The 22,431-nt window shown below is 35.9% G+C and overlaps 1 protein-coding gene across 1 annotated transcript in view; it reads right to left on the reverse strand.

Annotated features, from left to right (window-relative positions):
• Nucleotides 1-22,431, reverse strand: part of LOC122525179 (netrin-1-like) — a 130,656-nt gene that overhangs the window by 57,259 nt on the left and 50,966 nt on the right. Inside the window, exon 2 of the mRNA XM_043647854.1 lies at nucleotides 12,184-12,372. Coding sequence (XP_043503789.1) covers nucleotides 12,184-12,372 — 189 coding nt within the window. The remainder of the gene's footprint in view (nucleotides 1-12,183; nucleotides 12,373-22,431) is intronic.

The following is a 22,431-nucleotide window of genomic DNA, read 5'->3' on the forward strand; positions in this document are numbered from 1 at the left end:
ATGGGAGGGAGGGAGGGAGGGAGGGTGGTAGAAGGGAAGATCGAAAACGCCGGAGGTCCTAGGCGACGCGATTATTTAACTTCCAACGTAAAATGTATATACTCATTAAAGTGGGATGTTGCAGAGTAGTAGTCTAGCAGAGTAGTACAGCAAAGTATAGCACAGTATAGCAGAGCAGAGCAGAAGGAGAGGACAACAGAGTACACAGCATCTCGGAGCAACGCGCTTACATCTTCACGGGAGCTCGTTCGTGTGTACTGAAAGTTTAAATCGTTCGTAAATTGAGAGTAGCGCGAGCTATTAAGAGGTTAACCCAACGTATAGGAGTGGGTATATTTGCATGCAGTATCGTTGCCTTAATTGTTTCTAAATTAAGGCAACGCCTCGTGTCCGGCGTGCGAGAGAAAAGGATTACTTTGCTTCTCTCTTTCTTTCTTTCTTTCTTTCTTTCTTTATCTCTCTCTCTCTCTCTCTCTCTCTTTCTTCCTTTCTTTCTTTTAACCACTATAGCATCCTCGTTTGGTTCATTAACTCGACGAAATACGGTCGCTTAGAAATCGCCGCATTAACAACGATGTCAAACTTTTATTGTATTTCTTTTTTTTTGCCAGTCTTATTAGACAATACTAAAATAAGAATTTTAAATTGGGATACACGTATCTCTTAAACACATTAAAACAGAAACCAATGAAATTTTAAACGATCCGGTATTATACTAGAGAAGATTATACTACTACATACTTTTGATCGTAGATTTTTAAGAAAATTGTAAGAAATGACCATAATAGAGTTTCTCTATTCGTAACTTCGAACAATAAGCAGCTTATTCTAAAGAAGAAGAAACGGTAAAAGAAGGTAGGGTGGGATGAGGGAGGTATCTTGGAAAGAAAAATTTAGTAAATCGGAGGCAAACGAACTTGAATTTCTTAGCTCGGTTTTACTTTAAACTTGGTTGGTTGGTTGGTTGGTTGACTTGGCTTTACTCGCATGGTGTGTGCTCGCGTGGTGCCGAGCTATCAATTTAATCGTCGCTTGATGAATGGAAGGATCGGTTTTCTTAAAGTGCCGGTTTCTCCTCGACCTATCTCCTTCTCTTTTCAACTCCCTACTCTTCCTCTTTCTCCTCCTCCTTCTCTTCCTCCTTCTTCTTCTTTTTCTTCCTCTTATTCCATGATGTGAGTTCTTGTACTCGGGGCTACGTAAGCGCGAGCAAAGCGTTTCGAGAGTCATATATCCGTGCCGCGGCGCGCCCTTAAATTATGCGCGCAATTACGTGTACCTGCATCGCGTAAGTGCATCGAGTCTACGGAGTTGCACGCACCCGAGTAAATGCATCTTCTCTCTCGCTTTATTTCTCTCTCTCTCTCTCTCTCTTTCTGTTTCACTCGATAAAGGCGCACCCAAGAGAATACTCAAGTTAGAAGAGAGGGAGATTTCCCTTTTATTATTTATTTTTTCTCTTCTTTTCACATTTTATTTTATTTCTTTTTTATTTATCGTATTAATATATATATATATTTTTTTTTTGTTTCTAATTTAAATGATTAATCTATATTTACACGGTTTAAGCTATGTTTAAGTTACTGTTATTATTTCTTACTTTGATTTATTTCCAAGCCTTCATTTGAAATCATATACCGGAACGGATCTCTTCCATTTCCTAAGATGTAAATTTTATATTTTTTTTTATTAAAAAGAGACATAAATCGAAGGCGCGCGACTACGGCGACCTACATTCGATGAATCGAGAGAAATACACGATCTTGAGAAATAGAAGTAAGTAAGTAAGTAGGTATTTACGTGGCCCATTGTCGACAGCTTGAAAATTCTGTCCTGTGATTTTCGATTCACGAGTTTCGACTTAACCGTTACTCGTTCCATGGTCTCCGTACTACACCAGAGAGAGATTCGATTTCTCTGTTCTCCAGCACCTTCTCTTCGATCTCGAGGCGAGGAAGGAAGCTTGAAAAAAGAAAAAAAAAAACTCGATCGGGGTGACGGAGGGGGAGGATCGAGCAGCATCCCATTCTTTCTCTCTTTCTCTGCTTTCAAAGCGACGCTATTCTCTCACTTTTCTCTCTTTCTCTCTCTTTCTCTTTGTGTTTCTGTTACGAGAGCATCTCCCGTGCTGGAACGCCTGTATAAATTTCAGCACGTACACGGGGTATACACGCACACGCATAAATTCCACGTGCCCCCTTAGGGTACACAGCGCACACGTAAAACAGTGCCTCCTCAACTCGCGGGCTAAGCTGGTGAGATACGCATAAGCATGCGGCAGCAAGGTAGAAAACGAGAAAAGGATAACTATAGAATACAGAGTGAAAGAGAGAGAGAGAGAGGAAGGGAGAAGAGAAAGCAAGAGATGGAAGAGGATGGAAAAGAAGAAAGAGGAGGGACCTGCGTGTTCAAACAAAAGTAAGCCTGCAACCTGCACCTCGGCTGCGCATAATGCGCTTCTTACTCTTTGCGAGTACTTCTTCTATCTTTTTCTTCTTTTTCTATCTCTTTCTCTCTCTCTCTCTTCATGAAACCACCTACATTCTCCTATCTATACTCTTTCCTTCTCTCCTCTTCTCCAACCTACTCTCTCTATCACACCGGCTTTCTCTCTCTCTCTCTCTCTCTCTCTCTCTCTCTCTCTCTCTCTTTCTCTTTGAATTTCTCTCCATCTCTGTGAGATCTTCTCCTCTTCCTTTTGCCGATGTTACACGCCGCGAAGGTAAGTAACATCCGGGCGAATGTCTTGTTGCCAGGTGTGCGAGCTAACGTTCTTTACTTTATTTATTTATTTATTTATTTCTTTATTTATTTGCATTTATATTGCTCTTATTGTGCGTTGGAGTACTTTCGTATGTAATCGATCATTTTTGTCTTTCAAGTAACATTTCTCATTTTATTTCAAATCAAATAAAGTATGTGTTTCTTGACGTTTTTTTTGTTTAAATATGAGAAGCGCGTTCGGTGTTGTTATTTATGAACGAACTATCCAATGTTTATGGGTAATGTTTTTTAAGGGTAATTCGTATTATACCATAAACGCGAGAACGTAAACAAAACATCGTCTAGCCGACACTAGAATATTTATCTTCTCTCGTCAGTGTAACACGAGCTACACTTGGAAGAAGATTATCCGCACTCTTATAATAAAGTAAGTTATATCAAAATTATATTATATTTTATCATTATTTATTATTTTTTTATTTGTTTGAATTAATTTTAGAGTTTTGGAGAATGTAATAAGCAACGTTTTAACGTCGATTCTGATCAACGTATGTTTCGATGGATATATTTATAGAAAAAATGTTTTTACTATATGTGATTCTAACGTTTCAACAATGATAATAATAATTTATTTTCTTGTTTCTTACACGTTGCACACATATACGAATTTGAATTTTAATTTAAGACATTTAAGAAATTTATTTTAGCATCGGAGCTGACCAATTTTAGGTATCGTTAATATAATATATTTGATTAAAATTTGTTAACTTGATAAAACGGTTTAAACGTTTGTTTATCATAACGAGGATAATAACGATTTTATTTTGACTTCCTGCATGTTGTAGATTCCGTACAAACATGTAAAAATGATATCTTAAAAATACAGAAAAACGTGTAGCGTACAGGAATGTTTGAACTTTGTAAAGATACGTTTTATCAAGCCCATTCTTCTTCTCGTTCGAGATATACTCGTATCGCAGTTAATACATCTTCGTTAAACCAATGACAGAGTGGAAGGAAGATTCATTAAACACGATCAATTATAATTTTTATCGTTGGTATATGTGGGTCTGCATAAACAGGAACTAACAAGTGGTCAGACCTGGAAATCGTACTTCGCGATTTTATTGTAAAGTAAATTATGTAACGTGTAAGAAGTATTACCGAGGCATTAGTTGCATATTTCATGCATTTCATAAATGTCTTATTATCAATGGTATCGTAAATTATCCTTGAGAAACGCATCGAAATAAATTGTTCTTATTTCTTTCTTTTTTTCTCTTCTTTATTCTTTTTTTTTTTTTCTTCCGTCAGTAAGGTCAAATATCGTAACAAATCGAACGTTAACTCGTCTGTTAAATTGTGCAAATTAACTTTTAAATTATGCATGCGCGTCATTCGCTTTGACGTTTCAAACGATACCACTTGAATTTTCCTCACGTTATCGTTTTTATCTATGGACTACAAAGGTTCTAATGGCGGAATAAAAATTCAGACGCGACATGTACTTATGGAATCAACAGGTGTGTCGAAGGAAACGAGGAAATTGCGTGCAAAATAAACTTATAAAACGAATGCTGTTCGGACAACACACATTGGTCGTTCGTCTACGCGCTTAACTAATGAAAATTTTAACGAGATTTTTTTTATTGATAATTTTCACTATATTTCTTGAACAAACGATACCTTTTTCCTTTCTTTTTTTTGTCATTTTTCTGACCACACATACAAATAGAAATAAAAAAACGTTAAAACTCGATTAAGAGTCTGGAAGGATACTTCGTTGGAATTGAAAGTTGAGTTTTCTTTTTTTCTTATTCTCTTTTTTTATTCCTCATAATGTTTTTTTAATGAATAGCACGCGTTGAGAATCATGCGATTAGAAATAATGATCGAAGGACGCGTGATTCATAATTCACAGGATCGGCGATCGGACTTCTCGCCACGGGAATTCCTCGCGAGTCTCGTGTCTCTATTTTTAACTATTGTATTAATAATGTTCTAAGCGGGTGGGCTGAAAAGTCTTGAGCTTAACATAAAACAACATTTTGCTCGGTCGAACTCGTTTTTAATTAAATTCAAAAATAACACAAACAAAAAATATTAAAGTATTTTTCTTTGCGTCGAATGTTTATATTTTTAATCAATCATTGATAATTGATTGTCAACCAAATAAACAATTTTTCAAGGCAACTATCGTATCTTTTGCAATAGGTAGGATTTTCAGTTGTTAGAAATTTTTGCAATTCCATTGAGTCGTGTTATTTCAGGTGTCCGTCTGTCGTGAACAGAACGTTTGTACAGCTTACCGAGATAATACGAATTTGTGTGTGAATTCTATAGAATAGCTTAGGTTCTTTAGAAAAAATATCGGGAAAATTCTCAAGCATAAGCTTCTCTTTCAAATTAGAAAACGACTCCGTCATCTTTCTCGGTATGTGGATAAGTCGAAAGATTCAAAACTCGTCAGGATAATTGCATTCATCTGATTTAATCTGATTAACGAAATCCTTCAGCCATTCTGTTTCTTGCAAAACGATGACTTTCTTGACGTTTCAAAAAAAAAAAATACCCTCCCTCCCCAACCCCCGTAACGATTATTATTTAATACCAATTATCGTGTCTTCTTGAGAAATTCGAAGATATTTTAACGAGCTCGTGAACGCGATTCGTAGAAAAGATCTAAAACAATTATCTTTTTTTAGTTTTATTATCTCTAACAAACAACGCACCGTTTTATCAGAATTATCTTTAATGCAATCTAACCTTGTGTTCGATGAAAACTATCGTTTTTATATTTATTTCTCTCTACGTGAATAAATCGAATCGATCATCGTTCGTGCCTTCGAATTTAATCGATAATCGAACCCCAGCGATGAAATTATTGATTTCGTATCGCACTCTCGTAGCAGATAATTCGAATTCCGTTAAAAAAGAAATGAAATTTGTATTACCCGAGAGAGAGTAGAGAAACACATAGTAGTTAAGTTTTGTTTCGAATTTATTTGTGAACGTTTCTTCTTGAATATAAAATGGTTTACGAACGGAAATAACGGGAGGGAGTTAATGAAAATGGAATTTAATCTGGGTTTAAAGTTCCCCGTGTGGATCTGTTACACATACCAAAAGTCATTTCTACATGTAAGCTTTGAATTGCAAGGAAATGCAGGAAGGGCGGAGGATACGAGTTGAATAAAAAAAAAAAAAAAGAAAAAGGGGAGGGGACTTAAGGAGGAAGGGTAAATGCAGATAACAAGCCACCCCGGAGGCTTGTTATATGTGCATGTATCCGTGTATATTTCTATGTTTATGTGTATGCATATGTGCACATATGTACCGAACAGCGAAAGAACGAGCGAATAATTTCAAAGAAGATAGGCCAGCGGTAAGGATTCTTTATTTCTCTCGTTTTATTTTATTTTTTTCTATGGTATTCTGTGTAACTAAATATTGTGGCTTTTTCACTAGGTTTCTCTTTGATAAAAAAAAACATTCAACGAGATTTTATATATCGATAATTCTTAAAGAAAAAACGAGAGTATAATTCCAATAGATTGTATAATAATTAATTCGACGAATAATCAATCATTTTCATAGATTTCGTTGACGAAATTCAATGAGAAGTTTCGTCGTAAGTTTTAAGATATTTAAATACGCGTAATTATAAATAGAAAGATAGTTATTTCCGTGTACGGATAGTTGAGAAAAAAAAGAAAGAAAGTTTAAAAAAATACTGATCCCATTTAAAGCTTTAAAGGCTTAAGTCTTTGCTAAGTGGCGAGTAATGAATATGCTAACGCGTGCCGAGTGTGCAAGAAGAAGAAAAGCTTTGCACTCTCTGCAATCGGGTTCAAGCACCTTTCTAGGAGTGTACTACAGGAATTTTATGGTGCTAAGAACGAGTAGGAACGACGGGTTCTTACGAGAAATTCGACCTCTTCGATTCTCTGTTTCCATTTCTGTTTCTATTTCTATTTCTATTTCTATTTTCTCAGTGCGAGGTGAAAATTTATCGATTGTAAGAATAAGAAAGAGCACGCGATTGGATTTCTACTCGTGAGAAGAGTTTCTAGACGCATTAAATTTACCTTAAATGTAACGAAGAAGCGACGTTGCTTATCGATACTTCGGAAAATTCAATTTCTCTACGACGTTTAATTAATGCGAAATAATAGCACGGCAAGACTCCGCGATATCTTTATTCTTATTCTTCTTGTTGTTGTCGTTGTTGTTGTTCTTCTTCTTCTTCTACGAAGATGATTCAATAAAGAATAAGAGAAATGTCATTTGGAAATCGACATCGAGTATCGAACCAGCAACTAACGATATTTATAATTAAACTTATCACAATCAAATCTACGATCAAATTACCTGGCATCTTATTTTTAATTAAAATTCTTCATTCGATATTATTGCTAAGAAAAAAAACAAAAAAAAATTAAAAAAAATTATAACTCGCGTGAAAGACCAGTCGTTTGATCGGGTTAAGTTATAAATAAGCGTACATGAATCATTGGCAGGTTTACTACTTAATCATAGTAATTAATCATATTTATATATAGTATCCCAAGTAAATTTACAATCAAAATTTATCATTTAATTGAAATGATCAATTAAAATTCTAACGACCCGAGATATTATTCACATTTCTATTGATTTCATTTTTATCGTATATATCATTAATTATATTTAATCTAACTAAATCTAATCGGTAATAGTATAAATAGATGTTTATTGGTAGGTTTAATGTTTTAAAGGGCTCCTCATTGGTGTACGCTATTATCGAATGGTGTAGTTTCATTTCGAGTTATCTTACGATCTAATATCGCGTAAAATCTCTCGTGGTGGGATGATCGAAGCTTTTTACAGAACAGAACGGAACCGCACCGAACGATACGGAATGGAACGGAATGGAACGGAATGGAACGGAACGGAAGAACAGCCCGAGGGCCTAAAGCTTCCGAAGGGAGACCGCTAAGGTCTCTGCTGACCGATACTGCTGTTTGAGAAGCAACCCTTGCCCGAGGGTGCCACTGTGGTTTGAGTAAACACAGGGCGAACGTTATCGAAGGGAATGGATAGGTCGTTGGTTCGTAACCTATCGTTCTATGGGTACCTATGATCACGCGTGCTACGCAAATAAGAGGGGAATTTCTAATATCGTTGGACGTGATGCGTGTATCTTCTCTGTCTCTGTCTCTTTCCAACTGTCTCTTAAAACGACACGCGCATGTCTCTCTCTTGTGTTACGAACGCGAACGTATCAATTGTTTCTTATTTTTTTTTTTTTCTTTCTAAAACTTACTTTGTCAAACTACAAAGAGAAAACGTTATAGAAAATTAACCCCTCGTACTGTTATTTGCTTTGTATGATATTCTCAGATAAAGAAGAAGAAGAAGAAGAGGAGGAATACTATACAGTAAACTACCGTATAATTCGAATTTCTACAGCACGAATTCCTATAACGCGTTGAAGATATTGCGAATATTTCGAAAACGTGTTATACAATAAAATGTTATAATTTACTGCATTTACAAATGATATTTGCTTTAATTTAGCATCGCATCGTTATTCATTTCTCGTTGGTAATTATGTTTACTTCCTAATTGTTTTACTTTTATTTGTACATTTTATATATCGCGTTACTATCAAGAATAATTAACGACAAAGATGAATTATCTCAATTATTTATATCCAATACAAAGTATTCTCGTGAAATTATTGAAAATTAATCTCTCGATGAACGGTGAGACAAATTTTTCATAAAAGATGATCATCTCTCGTTAAATGCGAATTCATAGAACGTGTAACGTACGAGAGTCTAATCTAAATTGTATAAAAGTTTAATATTTTTTTTTATTTTTTTTTTTTCCCTAGGGTTAGTTAATATCTCTAGGATTCTATTCTAGCAATTCATAGTCAACCTTTTCTTTTAAGAAGGAGAGAAAACTCGATGTCTCTTGTACGGCATATAAAACACGCGAAGAGAGAAAGAGAGAGAGAAAAAGACAGAGAATAAGAGAGAAAAAGAGAGAGAGAGAGAGAGAGTGTCGTGCCGAGAGGGTCTCTGCGCGTGCTCTTGCAGTCGAGATAACGAACAGTCTGTATTCTCGTTAGCAGTCATGGCAGTCGTTAAGATAACAACGAGACACGACACTCACCGCGAACCAAGCCACGGCACGAAAAGAAGATTTAAGGTCGTCTTAGGACGGCATAACTTTCATAAATTAGTCCTAGACGTTCGAAGGCGTTTACTATGGACAGAGAGAACTGTTCTCTTCTCGCGTGGGTTAGCCACCAGCCCTTAGCCCTTAGCCCTTATAAAGCAAACTATACTATTCGTATATAAATTAATAACCTTACGACCGAAAATTTTATCCCCAACGTCTAACGAATTCATTCTCTTTCATTCGTATTCTATATATATATATTTTTTTTGTTTCTTTTTTTTTAGGAGGAAAAGGGCGAAGGGAGGGTGAGGGTGGAGGTGGTTTATTTCTTTCTTTCTCAGTTGGTTTTTTTTTTTTGCGACGGGAATCGATCGTAAAAGCAAGTCTCGAGTCTCGAGAGAGAAAGAGAGAGAGAGATTGAGATCAAAAGGAATAAAACAAAAATATATTTTATATATATATATATATAGATGGATAATAAACGAGTAGTTGGTACGTGAAATAGTATGGAAATAAAATCGGGTGAATGAATAATTTTATTATTCCGCCGTGATGTTTATTATCCGATCGATATTTTGTAATATCTTTAATAAATTATCAACGAGTAATATATATTTTCATTTTCAAATATAATAATTATAATAAAATATTATCAAATATTATTAGTAATAAATCATGAAAATATAATAAGAGACGATCCGATCCGTCAGTTGATTATTTAATATTGAACAAAATATGATATATATATATATACGAGAATTGTTAGGAAAAGTTTTGAATTTAACGAAGAAACAATTTCTTTTGGGTTTTATTTTATACTTTGTAAAAGTTATAATTATTAAAGTATATATTATGTTTCGTTCAAGATAGAGCATCACCCCTCATTAACTATTGCACACATTGTTGAAAAGTTTGTAGTTTAACATAGAAACAATTTATATTTGTTGATCAAACTTGCATTTATTTTTCTACGACACGATCTCAAAAACTTTTCTCAACTGATGCTCGTATATAACGATCATTAATTTAGAAAAAGAAAAAAGAAAAAAACGAAACTACTGATCAAAATAATAGAAGTATAAAGTATTATGCGATATAGGTAGGAGTGCAGATTACGCGAAATAAATTGTAAACATCATTGAACGATCGATGTATTCATCACCTGTATTTACCGTAGCTCGTTGATCAACGCTCATTGTCGGGAGATATATCGAAAGAAGGACGGGAATGGCAGAGCTGAAGAGGGGGACCGGGGGTCTGGGGAATTAATCACGCGCCCAGGTAATTCGAGTCTCAGCATCGACCGCGAATTAATCCGACGTAAAACAACGGCCGTCTTTCGTCCGATACGGACGATTAATTACTTCGGTCAGCCGGTGGATTTGCGATTTGGTCGAATGAAAATTGTTCGTGAGGTCGAAAATCGAAACTGGAAACTCTGTTGTTCTGGAGTTCATCTTACGTGTTTTACGATACACATTGATAAAACTTTATCGACTTGTCGTTAATAAAGTCGAATTGTTCATGGAAAAGTGATTCCTTTAGAATTCAAATGATATATCTGATTATTTATCTAACGTTAATTATTTATTGAGATTTATTATTAAAGATAGGAACACAAAATGTCAAAAGAAATGAATTTAATTTCCGAGAACGATCTAATTTTTATTTTATCTATCATAATTGCAAGCTTAAATATATTACCAACGAGTGTTATGCGTTACGTTTATATTTTTTATTTTTTTAGATAAACAAAATAAATACTCCATAGATAAAGATAGAATAGAACGAAATCCTTTCCTATTTCTATTCTTGCAAATTAGAAAATAAATACGATGGAAAGAAAGTGTGTGGCAAATGCATGTCGAGTTTCTCTTCAGGTGCATTTAGTTTCTTTTTCTGCAGTGCATCTCTCATTCTATGAGAGGTTAGCATAGAACAGGGAAGATCAAGGAGGATGGATATTCGTTTTAGGAAGGATCATTGGTAGATCAAGGGGCTTAAGCGAGACCATTCGTCGTCTGCTGTTAATTTATTTATCGTATAAAGAAAGGAACAGAGAAAGAGAGAAGAGAAAAGAAGAGAAGGAGTTTCATGGACAACAAATCTACCGTATTACAATGGCGCCGTGTATATCGCGAAATATATAGTAAAAGCATCTCTCTCTTCTTCTTCTTCTTATGTATACATGTGCATGCATATATGCATGTATGCATTGGCGTGGCATGCAATGGCACGACAGAAGGACAACGAAGAAGACGACGACAACGACGACGACGATGGTGTCTTCGTGGTACGAGTCTATGTATATAACAAGAAGAAGGATAGAACGTGAATATGCTGGCGTGCTTTCTCACACCCATAGGAATGAGAGAAATAGAGAGAGAGAGAAAGAGAAAGAGAAACCAAGAGATCGTTATCCCAGCGGCGGTTTGTGGGCCTAGACAAACGTACATAAATTGAATGCACCGAGATTAGGGGGTTGCTCAGCTGGTAACCACTTTGTAACAGTACCGAGAAACGACTGAGACGAATGATAATAGTTGTTGGCTCTCTCTCTCTTTCTCTTTCTCTCTTAACTATCTTTCGTTTGGAGTCGCGAGTACTTTGAGAAAAGGTACACGTAGTGTGTGTTTTTGATTCCACGATGATAATATTCTATTTCTTAGGATAATGTTTAAATCGACACGTAAAACGGCATGTCGGCTAATCGTTCCCTTTCTTGTCCCATTGAAATTCGATCGAGTATTATTCTTATGTTCATTCTAATTATTATTGAGATAATCGCGATCGTACAATACCCACCAATGTAATCTAAGTTTGTATCCTTCTAACGATAGAAGCATTCTCGTGTCGCATTTCTCAGTCTAAGGTCTTTTCTTTTCTTTTTGTTTCTCTCTCTTTCTCTTTCTCTCTCGAAGATAAATGTTTAGTTAATAGAATATACAAGAAGGAAAATGTTAGGGAACGGCCCGAGTAAATCGCATTGTCGTATAACTCTACACGTTGTTGTTGTTCTCGCACGTATAACGGTTTAAGCGTCTCAAGGATTATGCTAATACGATTCGCGGGCGATCGTGATTAAGCTCGCAGGTAATTTCGATGTTCGCAAGCGTGCGATTTCCACGATTAGCCCGTGGGGAGTTCGGGGAAGGGAAGGTAAGGGAAGGGAGACACGGACGGGGAGAAAAGGGAAAGGAGGAGGGTAAAGAAGGAGGGGGAGGACAGAGAGATAGGATTGCCAGTCGTTTGATTTACATGTAAGCATTGTCTCTGGAGTGTACTTACGTTTGCAGGCCTTGCGATGCGTGATCGGCCTCGCCGGATCCCTGTAGTAACCTTCTCGGCAATAATGACAGTGCCTTCCTGCCGTAAAATGCCGGCACTGCAGGCAAACGCCTCCGCTGACACGGCCCGACAGCTTGTAGAGTTCCATGTTGAATCTGCACTTTCTCGCGTGGAGGTTGCAGTTGCACTCTGTAACAGGGCCAAGTCGTCGTCTCGTTGTCGTAATAGTTCTTATTTATCGATTATAAATAAAGTCAATCGAGATAACCTTTGTTGTAACCTTTTTCTTTTTTTAACGCTATATATTATATTATTAGTATACTTCACGGCTAGCATGGTTAGGATTGTAAATGCGTTTCGATCGATGGGAAAATATTTTATTGTATCAGGTCGTTATGACGAAATCGAAATCATAGACATATCTCTATGACGATCATCTACTAATTGTTGAAAAATAATGTCAATTCATTGTCAAATTGAACAGTCGTTAAGGTATCAATTATTGAAATATTGAAATAAAGTTGACGGGTAAATTAAATTTTGTAAAAAAGTACGATCTTTATTGTCGTTCGATAAAATGATATACAAAGAACAACACCGCCGCGAATGTATAATTTTTAATTATAATTTTCATTAAATATTGTAATCGAAGATAATAAATTGCGATCGAACGATGGTAGAGAAAATTTGCCACGTTCGATTGGTCGGTCGTTCGTTCGTTAATATTATCAAACTTCTTGGAAGGTAGAGAAAACGGCGAGACTTTTTAATTCTTCTACTTATCGGGAATAATTAGTCTCGAGTTTATTCATTCAAACGCGAAGTAGTATAAGAAAAAGAAGAAGAAAGAGAGAGAGAGAAAGATAGATAGAGCGTTAGGTTCAAGGGTCATTCGCGTTAACGAACGAACGGAACGGCGACAATTTCTTCGGATTCACTTGCTGGAAACGTGTTTCTTTTTATTTGTTCTTTTTTTTATTTCTCTCTTTTTCTCTTCTTCTTCTTCTTATTCTTTTTACGAGCGACAGCAGCATCATCGCCAACTTTGTACTTTTTGTTATTCCCTCCTTTTTCTTTTTTAAACGGATTCTTATGTGAAAGTAAAAGATAGAAAGAGAGAGAGAGAGAGAAAGAGAAAGAGTAAAAAAGAAAAAAAAGAAAAGTGATATAAAATCGTCGTTGAACGTCGTCTCATTGATCGCGAGCTGGCTGCTGCTGTTTCGCGTCCATTGAATTCTGAAGCAGCAAAAGAGGAAACGAGAGTGGTTGCTTCGAAAAGAAGAATCGTGCCGTAACTTCCCTTCGTTCGTCTCTTCGAGTATCTCCACGATACTCCGACGTTCTTCTTCGTGACTTCTTGAAAATAACGGAATAATTGAAAGACAAGTATGGCTCGTGTATGGTAGGTAGGTAGGTACTGATGAAGAAGCAAAAGAGAGAAAGAGAGAGAGACAAAAAGAATGAGAAAGAGAGAAAGAGAGAGACTAGAGCGTCAGGAAGGGTTTGCAATTTTTACGACCCTTTCCACCAAGCCCTTTTCTTGAGAATCTTCTCGACCCAATAATCCGTGTACCGAACCAGGAAGAAAACGTATCTAGCTATGTAACTACGTGCATTGAACGGCTTTGCTCGAGCTTCTTGCAAACCTTTTTCTTTCTTCTCTCTCTCTCTCTCTCTCTCTCTCTCTTTTTCTTTTTCTTTTCTCCTAATCTTTCTCACGTGCGTTTACTTCGCACGTTTTCAACCCACGAAGAATATCGTCTGTTACATCACGAACAACATAGAAGGAAATAAATTTCTTCTATTCGCCTCCGAATTCTCCGATAAGTCCATTATCGTTTTTATTTTTTTTACTCTCTCTCTCTCTCTTTCTTACTCAAGACCCTTTTTCTTGAGTTAGTATTACGGCCAGTATCAATTCGAATTGATTTTTATTGACCGCAATTCGCTCTATCGCACTTTTTCGACTTTAGAAAAGAATAAGGAAGAAATAACATCGTAGTCGTAGAAATTGAGATAGGCTTCCCTCTTTCCGGATAAATCGTTAGCGTGGGAAGCGTGTGAGTGGCTTGTCCAATCGAAATCGAATTATCTTTCGCTTCTTTTTCGTACCCTCGTTATCGGCCCTTTGTGTTTGTTCGATCGTTCGAGCCTCGGCGAAAAATAAAAAATACGGAAAGTATTGTGAAAAACGTTTATCGTCTCTCAAAAGGATTTCACAAGAATTCACCATCTTCGAAAGTAAGAAAAAATTTGACATTTGCCAAAGTAACTTTGCGCGTATTAACTGTAACTCTTTCGGATTTATTAAAACATTAATTCATAAAGCATTCGTGCTTTCGTGTTTATAAAATTCGCAGATTTTTAAATCCTTGCCTTAAAAGCGTTTCACAGAAATATTATTTTAATTTATATTTAATAAATATCTAAAAATATAACCAACGTGTATAATACAACGATACTTTTCATACAAATTCTATTTATATAATTAAATTAACGAAATATATTTTTCACATTTCTCGAACACTGCCGAGAATTTACGAATAACACGATGTGTTAATATATTGGAAAACATAAAAAAGGAAAGAAAAAAGCAAAAACAATAAAAAATGGTGAAAGAAAAAAAGAGAGAAGTTGGTTGGTCAAACATTTAGTATATCGATACGAACGTAGTGAAAGAGAATGGTTAAGAAAAAAGGGTGTAGTTGAGAGAGTTTCTAGGAGAGCGTGCATCGGGTCGATCAGATAAACACGAGATAGTTAATAACCTCGTTCAGCCACCGTCTGAAATTCCACGATCGGTTCCTGTTATTAAGCTTTCTTCCTTGCACTAGGACTTGCAGGCCGACCGTGCCGCGAACCGCCTCCTCTTCGAGAGTTATTTTCGTAGCAGTGAGGAGGCGATCAATGCAATTAGAGATTAATCGTCGTTAGATCGGATCGGTGATCGGTATTTAAGATCATGACATTATATCCTTATTTCTCTTTCTATCGATTTTCTCTTACCTTTTTTTTACGTGAAAGAGAAAAATCAACAGGTGGATTCTTATTTGAATATCATTTCCCGTTTTATTACGATGAGAATTTCGTTCCTCGCGTTAATCAAAATAGTTTTCTTTGTTTCAATATTTATAGTAATAATAAAATATTAAATTATTATTTTGACCGAACGAAATATATTAATAATAAAATATTATAATATATAGGTATATATATATATTTAATTTAATTTAATATATATTTTATTTATATATATTTCATAATAATATATCGAATTATTATTTATTTTCGATCAAATATACTAGTCATTGTTTCTTGTTTTTAATAATATATTATTTTATTTTTTAATATATATTTATTTTTATTTTATTTTTAATATATATTTTATTTATATATATTTCATAATAAAATTATTATTTATTTTCGATCAAATATATCAGTCATTGTTTCTTGTTTTTAATAATATATTAAATATATAATAAAATATATATAATAATATATATAATATTATTATTGTATATATTTTATAATTATATATATACAATTGTGTGTCGTACTACTTGGAATCGATGAAGTGATATAATTTATCTCGGTTGTTTTTTTTCTTTTCTTTTTTTTTTTCAGGTAAGAAAATTAACAGGCCGATCGGAAATCTTCTATCTCCTCTCCTCGGGCATTTTGCATCGTATTTCTTCGAAGAAGCAAAGGTATTTCTCGCACCCTTCTTCTTTTTCTCTCGACAATCGTCCTATCGCACGCGCATCATCCTCTTCCTCTCTCATGGACCAGAATCTCGTGAACTTAATCTCCAGCTCGTTTTGTACTAACGACTCGAAGCGCACCCTTTACGAAGAAACAAAAGGAAACTATGAGATGTACAAGGGATCGTTCGATGAACGAAGACAACAAAAATTAAAAGAAAAAGTTGCGGGACATCGAAGGCACACATGCTGTTTAACAGTTCGAACCAGTTTCAAGGTTCCAGTATCGCCAAATCTTTCCTCTTTTGATTTACATTTTTTTTCATTTCGAACAAATCCACAAAATAGATCTAGTTTTTTTGTTCCTCAAATGCACTTTCCCTCTTATTTTTCTAATTTTTTACTTTATTTTCTTTTCTTTTATTTTATTTTATTTTATTTTATTTTATTTTATATGAAATGAAAATAGGTCCGACAGCAATTTTTCTAACAAGATTTTTCTAACGAAAACAATTTAACCCGGGGCGTCTAATATATCGTCGCAACGACTCCTAGAATCCAACTATAAACGCGAAGAAAAATAGGTTAGACAAAGATAGATACGTGATTCTCCGTAAAGCTTGTCTTGCGGTAAGCTTTCGTGGTTAGATAAACTGCTTCGTGTGAGACTCGTTTAGCACCGTAGAAAATTGCCAAATAGTTTCTTTCGTTCTTTCTAGTTTTCATCTACACCCAAAGACCTACGCGAACTCACACCTACACACAGAGAGAAAAAGAGAGAGAGAGATATATGTAGGGTATTCTTGTTCTTAAAAAATTTTTGATGGAAACATCCTGATTGTTATCTTATCTTTTCTTTTTATTATACACTTATACCACGAGAAAGTTGAACGATTTGTAATGTGGTGTAACACGTGCAAAGAGTAAAATATCTGTGAACTTCGGTTTTAGTCGTTAAAAGAAAACTCGTTAGATGTAGAAGATCCATGGAAAATTGTTGTTTGAAGTTGCATCAAGTTAATTTATTAGGTAAAATACTTGATAAGATCAAGAAGAGTTCGTGCGAGCAAGCAAGAAAGCAAGAAAGAAAGAAAGTAAGCAAGCATCTACCTTCGTTGCCTACGTTCTCGAGCTTATTAAAATCAGCATAGAGTTGAAATTTCAAGATAGGCATCGTGAAAGTCTATAGGGGTATAGCAAGTAGTTTATAATGAAGGAAGTAGATGATGGTTCATTTCTTAAGTAGAAATTTACACGTACCACAAGCGGTTCTTTCTACTTAAGAACATAGAAGTTCTAAGCTTGGAATAGATTTAACCATCATTTTTCAAGATACACGAACTGACGTTGGCAACGTTTATCATCGATGTTTAATCGTTCTATCAATTTCTCCTAAAGTAATATTATACTTTAAGTCAGTTGGATGAAAGTAAGACACACGGGTGCGTGTACGTACTTTTTTACGCGTTTTATTATTAAGAAAAAGGATTAAAAAAAAAAAAAGGAAAGAAAATATAAGAAGAAAAACAAATTAGAGCGGGATGTTCGTGTAGAAAGGAAACATCTTACAAAGAGAGAGAAAGAGAGAGAGAGGCTCTTCTTCTTCAGAAATTATGAAGAAGGTAGTTGTATAGTACCTACTACACCGTGCTATTAGCCATGTACACCGGAGAAATTATTCTCAGCTCTCGCAGGTGCTTCCTCCGTTTCCAATCACTTCGTCTCTCGATAATCGTACACCACCACTACCACCACCAGCACCACTACCACCACCAATCGAACCTCTTGCCAGATGCGCGATAATTATCGTGCTAGGACGATAATCTCATTACGAAATTATAGCGTGACGAGACAGGTATATATATGTATATGTATATTTATGTGTATGTGTGTATATATACATACAGTATACCGTGCCAATGTATTTTTACTAATGAAACATGATCGGGACGGATCGATCTTCATTATCGAAAATTAGTCGAAAGAAAGTGCCAGACTGAGTGGAGAGAAAAGAAGGTGGAGAGGGTTGGGGGTAGGGGGAAGATAGTACCTCTTTCCTTTTCTTTTTCTTCTTCTTCTTCTTTTTGTTTCAATTTTAATTTCCATCTCTTCCACGAAGTAATCCTGTCACAGGTGCGTTCTCCTTTCGAATTGCCTTTTAACCAGCTTCTCCGCCAACCGCCCACGCATGTGAAAATTCCGACGAAACGAGCAACCGAAGCGTGGAGCATTAATAACTTCGAACCACGGGGGTTTGATTCTTTTTTCTTCGTTTGTTTCTTCGCGCCGTGAACGTGATCGAGAATGAGAGAGAAGAGAGAGAGAGAGAGAGAGAGCGAGCGGTAGTGCTATTACAGGGAATATTAATTATCAATAACGGCCGTTCTAAGTTCCTTCGTAAAGAAAAGAGAGAAAAGGGAACGGGATAAAAGAAAAAAGAAGCGTGCACGAGCGAGGGATCGAATTGTTTGATAAATATTAAATTACACGGCGAAATATGCGAGTTAATTATTTAAGAAAATTTATTGGGTTGGGCACAACCTAAGCAGAGATGAATATTTACTTACATACGTACAATATATATATATATACATGTTATACTTTCTGTTTTAATATTTTGTACTTTTCCCATAAAGGGACAAAAAAAAAACAAAAGTTTCTAAGGACTCGGATATAATGCGAAGGATTTGAAAGAAAAACAGATAAATTGGGTGCATCCTCGAGGGGCCCAATTTGTTCACTATTCTCACGCTCGCGATAAAATTCAACAGGAATGGGGGTGGGGGGGGCTGCTGGGAGAGAGGTGGTAGTATCATCTAACCTGTTTAAAGCGACCCACACTAATTCTTTATTCTCCGTTGAAGAACGTTCGTTCTCGCCAGGGAGAAAAGGTTGTGAAGATGCTTTCGATTAATTATTCCGTAAGCGTCCGGGCCCCAGCCAGCACGAAATTAAAATCGGTTCGTTAACCGGTGCTACGTGGAATTTTTTCTTAATTCTTTGAACGACCGTTCGAGCTACCGATTACCATCCTCTTCCGATCCCTACCTTAGAAAACGAGAAGATCATCTTTTCTTCTCTCTGTGTCCCTATGATTCTAATGAGGCATGGAAAAGAACATCCGGGACCCTCCGGTAACTTTACGACGCTACTACCGTCCACCGTTCCTTTTCGTTATTTCGATCAACGTTTTTTCTCTTTTGTAAATTGACGATCGGCGATCGTGCCAGGATAATCTCTATCGTTCACCGTTTAAGCAGATGTCCGCTGTCAACGAAATTACGTTGAACTTTACGCGAGAGAAAAGATCAAAAGTACCGAAGGGCAAACATTTTATTGGATTTTTATTACCCCGATAGAACAGATTTTTATCGTCTGGCTCGTTAAATCTAACGATCTAACTAGCGATCGTTACCTTTCTAATACTTTCTTTTTACGATATCAATTTTTTTTTTGTTTCGCTTGCTTTTCCTACGCTAAGGTAAATACCTATCAATTATTATTACTTTAAACAAGATCTTATACGTATATCTTAATTCTCTTATAAGGAATCTCATTTTTATTCGACGAAATTAACCTAATGGGACACTTTCATTAACCTCGTCTTTCTTTCTCGTCTCTTGGTAACTTTCATAGTGTGACGAAAAAAATGTCTAATTCTTTTCAAAGACATAACAGAGTGTGTGTGCGTGTATGTGTGAGAGAGTGAGAGAGAGAGAGAGAGAATAGAGAAGCGAATCTACTTGTGCACTTAGCAACCTTAAACGGATTACTCGTCGCATATCTTGATGCTTTTCGTCGAAATGGAGAACAGTGTTGTGCCTAGACTAATTCAATCTCTTCACCAGCACCAGCAGCACCCAGACAACGTTTCCCCGATGGATCCGTCATACGCATATGTATCTACGTATCCCACCGAGAACGTGTAATTGATCGAGTTACATAGCTCGTCTGAACGTCATTACTGACGTTCTCTAACGAAGAACGAGAGTGCTTGGCTTCCTCAATGAACAGATATCCCCACTTATTTTCATTTTCTTTTCTATCTAAACGCTTAGCTTTTACGAATCCAACTATTACTCGGTTCATTCTTAAAAAAGATGAAAAATCCCTTCTTCCCTTTCTTTTGTTCTTGTTAAATTTTAACATAGTTAAGATAAGTTCCTGACCTTTCCTACTTCTCGTATTTTCAAATATTCACGCTGTCAGATTTAATCTTATTCTATGAAGGCTAGCAATAAATGTAGTTTCTTCTTCCAAACTCTTTCGTTGATGATACCTGTCTCGAGTATCTCGGCAAGGTTCCGCTTTTCAAATCCAAAAGGATAACTTCTAACTGTAAATCTATTCGATCTAGTAGTCGAACCGTGAAACACACGCCACATAATTCCGCTCGTCGTCGTGTCATTTCTTCTAACGAGCTTCAATTTAATGACAATCCATCCGTGTATTTTCTTTTTTAGGGGCACTCGATAAAAAAGAGTCCCCACTTGTTTTTCCTTTTTGAAAGATCATTCTCGTTTATCGCATCGAAATGGATTCATTTTTCTACAGCTTTACTTATTACTTATTTACTTTTACAAAATAAAACGCGTTAGTAGTTTAGTTAGTAGAAAGGGGGGGAAATGTAGTGTTAAGTCTTTTGAAAATGAAAATAGAATTGTTAAAATAGGTATATCTCTTGGTAGGTAGGTAGATAGGTAGGAATAAAGATCACCGGTCATTATACGTATTAACTGCAGTTTACAAATTGGAATGCGGTCGAACGGAAAGGGCTCGAAAGAGAAGAAGATTCGTTGGTAGGACAATTAACCTTTAAGGTCAGCTGTCGGCAGTTCCCTCGGCGAAACTGGTCGCTTTTCGTTCAGGATTTTGCTGGTGCCTTTTTTTCGAGGCTATCCGGTTTGTGCTCGAATCTTACAAAGAAAAGAGTGGCTTTATTCTTCCTTAGAGTCGATTAGCTAATCTGACAAATGGGCGAGAAATAGTAAAAGGTTGAAAGAAATCAAAAAACAAACGAGATATTTCATTGAAAGATTACTTTAATTAAATAAAAAGAACAAAAGGAGGAAGGAAGGAAGGAAGGAAGGAAACAAGGCGGCTATTGAAATCCGTTCTCTGTCTCGAGGTTAAACGTGAAAATAAATACAAGTAGAGAAATCGCTTTATGTATACGAACCTTTTTATTTTTTATTTTTTATTTTTATTTTTTATTACGAGAAATTGCTCTTACTACTGTTTCGTTCCCGAGGTCAAGAAGAAAGCTTCGAATTCGTTTCACTTTACACAACAACTCGTTCTCGTTTTTTTTACGTTTTTCTTCATCTCCGACGTATATTATTCCCGAGGTCTGTTAAATCCTCGAAGGACAACGTTTGCAAAAACTTACAATATAATAAGAAAACGAATACGTTTAATATGCATTAAATTTTGTTCGAAGGAGTCACGATTTTCCTTCAAGAGATTTACAAACTACGTTTAACGAAACGTTATTTTCTTAACTGTCGTTAAGAAAATGATCGGACGCGTTATCACGATCGTACACATATTGGACGATTTAAAAAGATCGTTATCGAAGTATCGAGTCTTAACCATACGCAAAGCTCGTTAGCAACTGCAGGTAATAAACCGCATTTGTCCGCTGTTTTAAGACCGCTTTGTCGCTGACGTTTAATGTCTTCTATCTCTCTCTCTCTCTTTCTTTATTTTTTTCTTTCTCTTTCTCAGGACGTTGGAATTTCTTCGATCCTTTCAACCATCCTCCTCCTCTTCCTCCTCCTCTTCATCAACATAGTCTCGCCGTCTTGTTTGATATTTTGCAACAGCATCTTTAAGACGCCATCCTCATTCTTCTTGCTTCAGTGTTTCGTTTACTACACGAACTATCCTATTCTCTCTCTCTCTCTCTCTATGGCTACATCGAAGAAAAGAAAAAAAAAAATGATGAAAAGTAAAAGATATAACTTCTCTATCTATCCATCTATAAAAGATCCGTGCAAGGAAGACACCCACGGAAGCGTCTTAAAGTTGCCAGACACCGGGGTCTAAGACATCACCGGTTACTAAGATTATCGGCCAACGAATAAACGATAAAACGTTGCTTTTATATTCTTTTTCCGTGACATTACCTTTTTCTTTTTTTTTTTTTTTTTTATTAACGTTTATTTGTATTTAAGTGTATCTATCTTTCTATACTATCTATCTATCTATACATATATATATATGTGTATGTATGTGTATGTATCTGTATAGGGTACGACGTATGTAACCCGTACGTGTAACGTGTACGTATTTACGTAAAGATATTTACGTGTATGCGTTTACGTAAAGATATTTACGTGTATGCGTTTACGTATGCATTCGGGAAAGCGTAAATTTACGAGCCAATAAATTATCTCGGCTAGCCTATCGCGACGCCTAACGTTCGCAAAACCCTAACGAGGCGTTAACGCTGTCGCGAGAAACCGTCTACTTGGTAGACGTTAATGAGACGACGAGCACGGGATCCGTGAAAACGACGTTCCACCAAGCTCAAAATACATATATC

Source organism: Polistes fuscatus, unplaced genomic scaffold (genome assembly GCF_010416935.1).
Source record: "Polistes fuscatus isolate 324 unplaced genomic scaffold, CU_Pfus_HIC Scaffold8, whole genome shotgun sequence".
In the NCBI taxonomy this organism is placed as follows: Eukaryota; Metazoa; Arthropoda; class Insecta; order Hymenoptera; family Vespidae; genus Polistes; species Polistes fuscatus.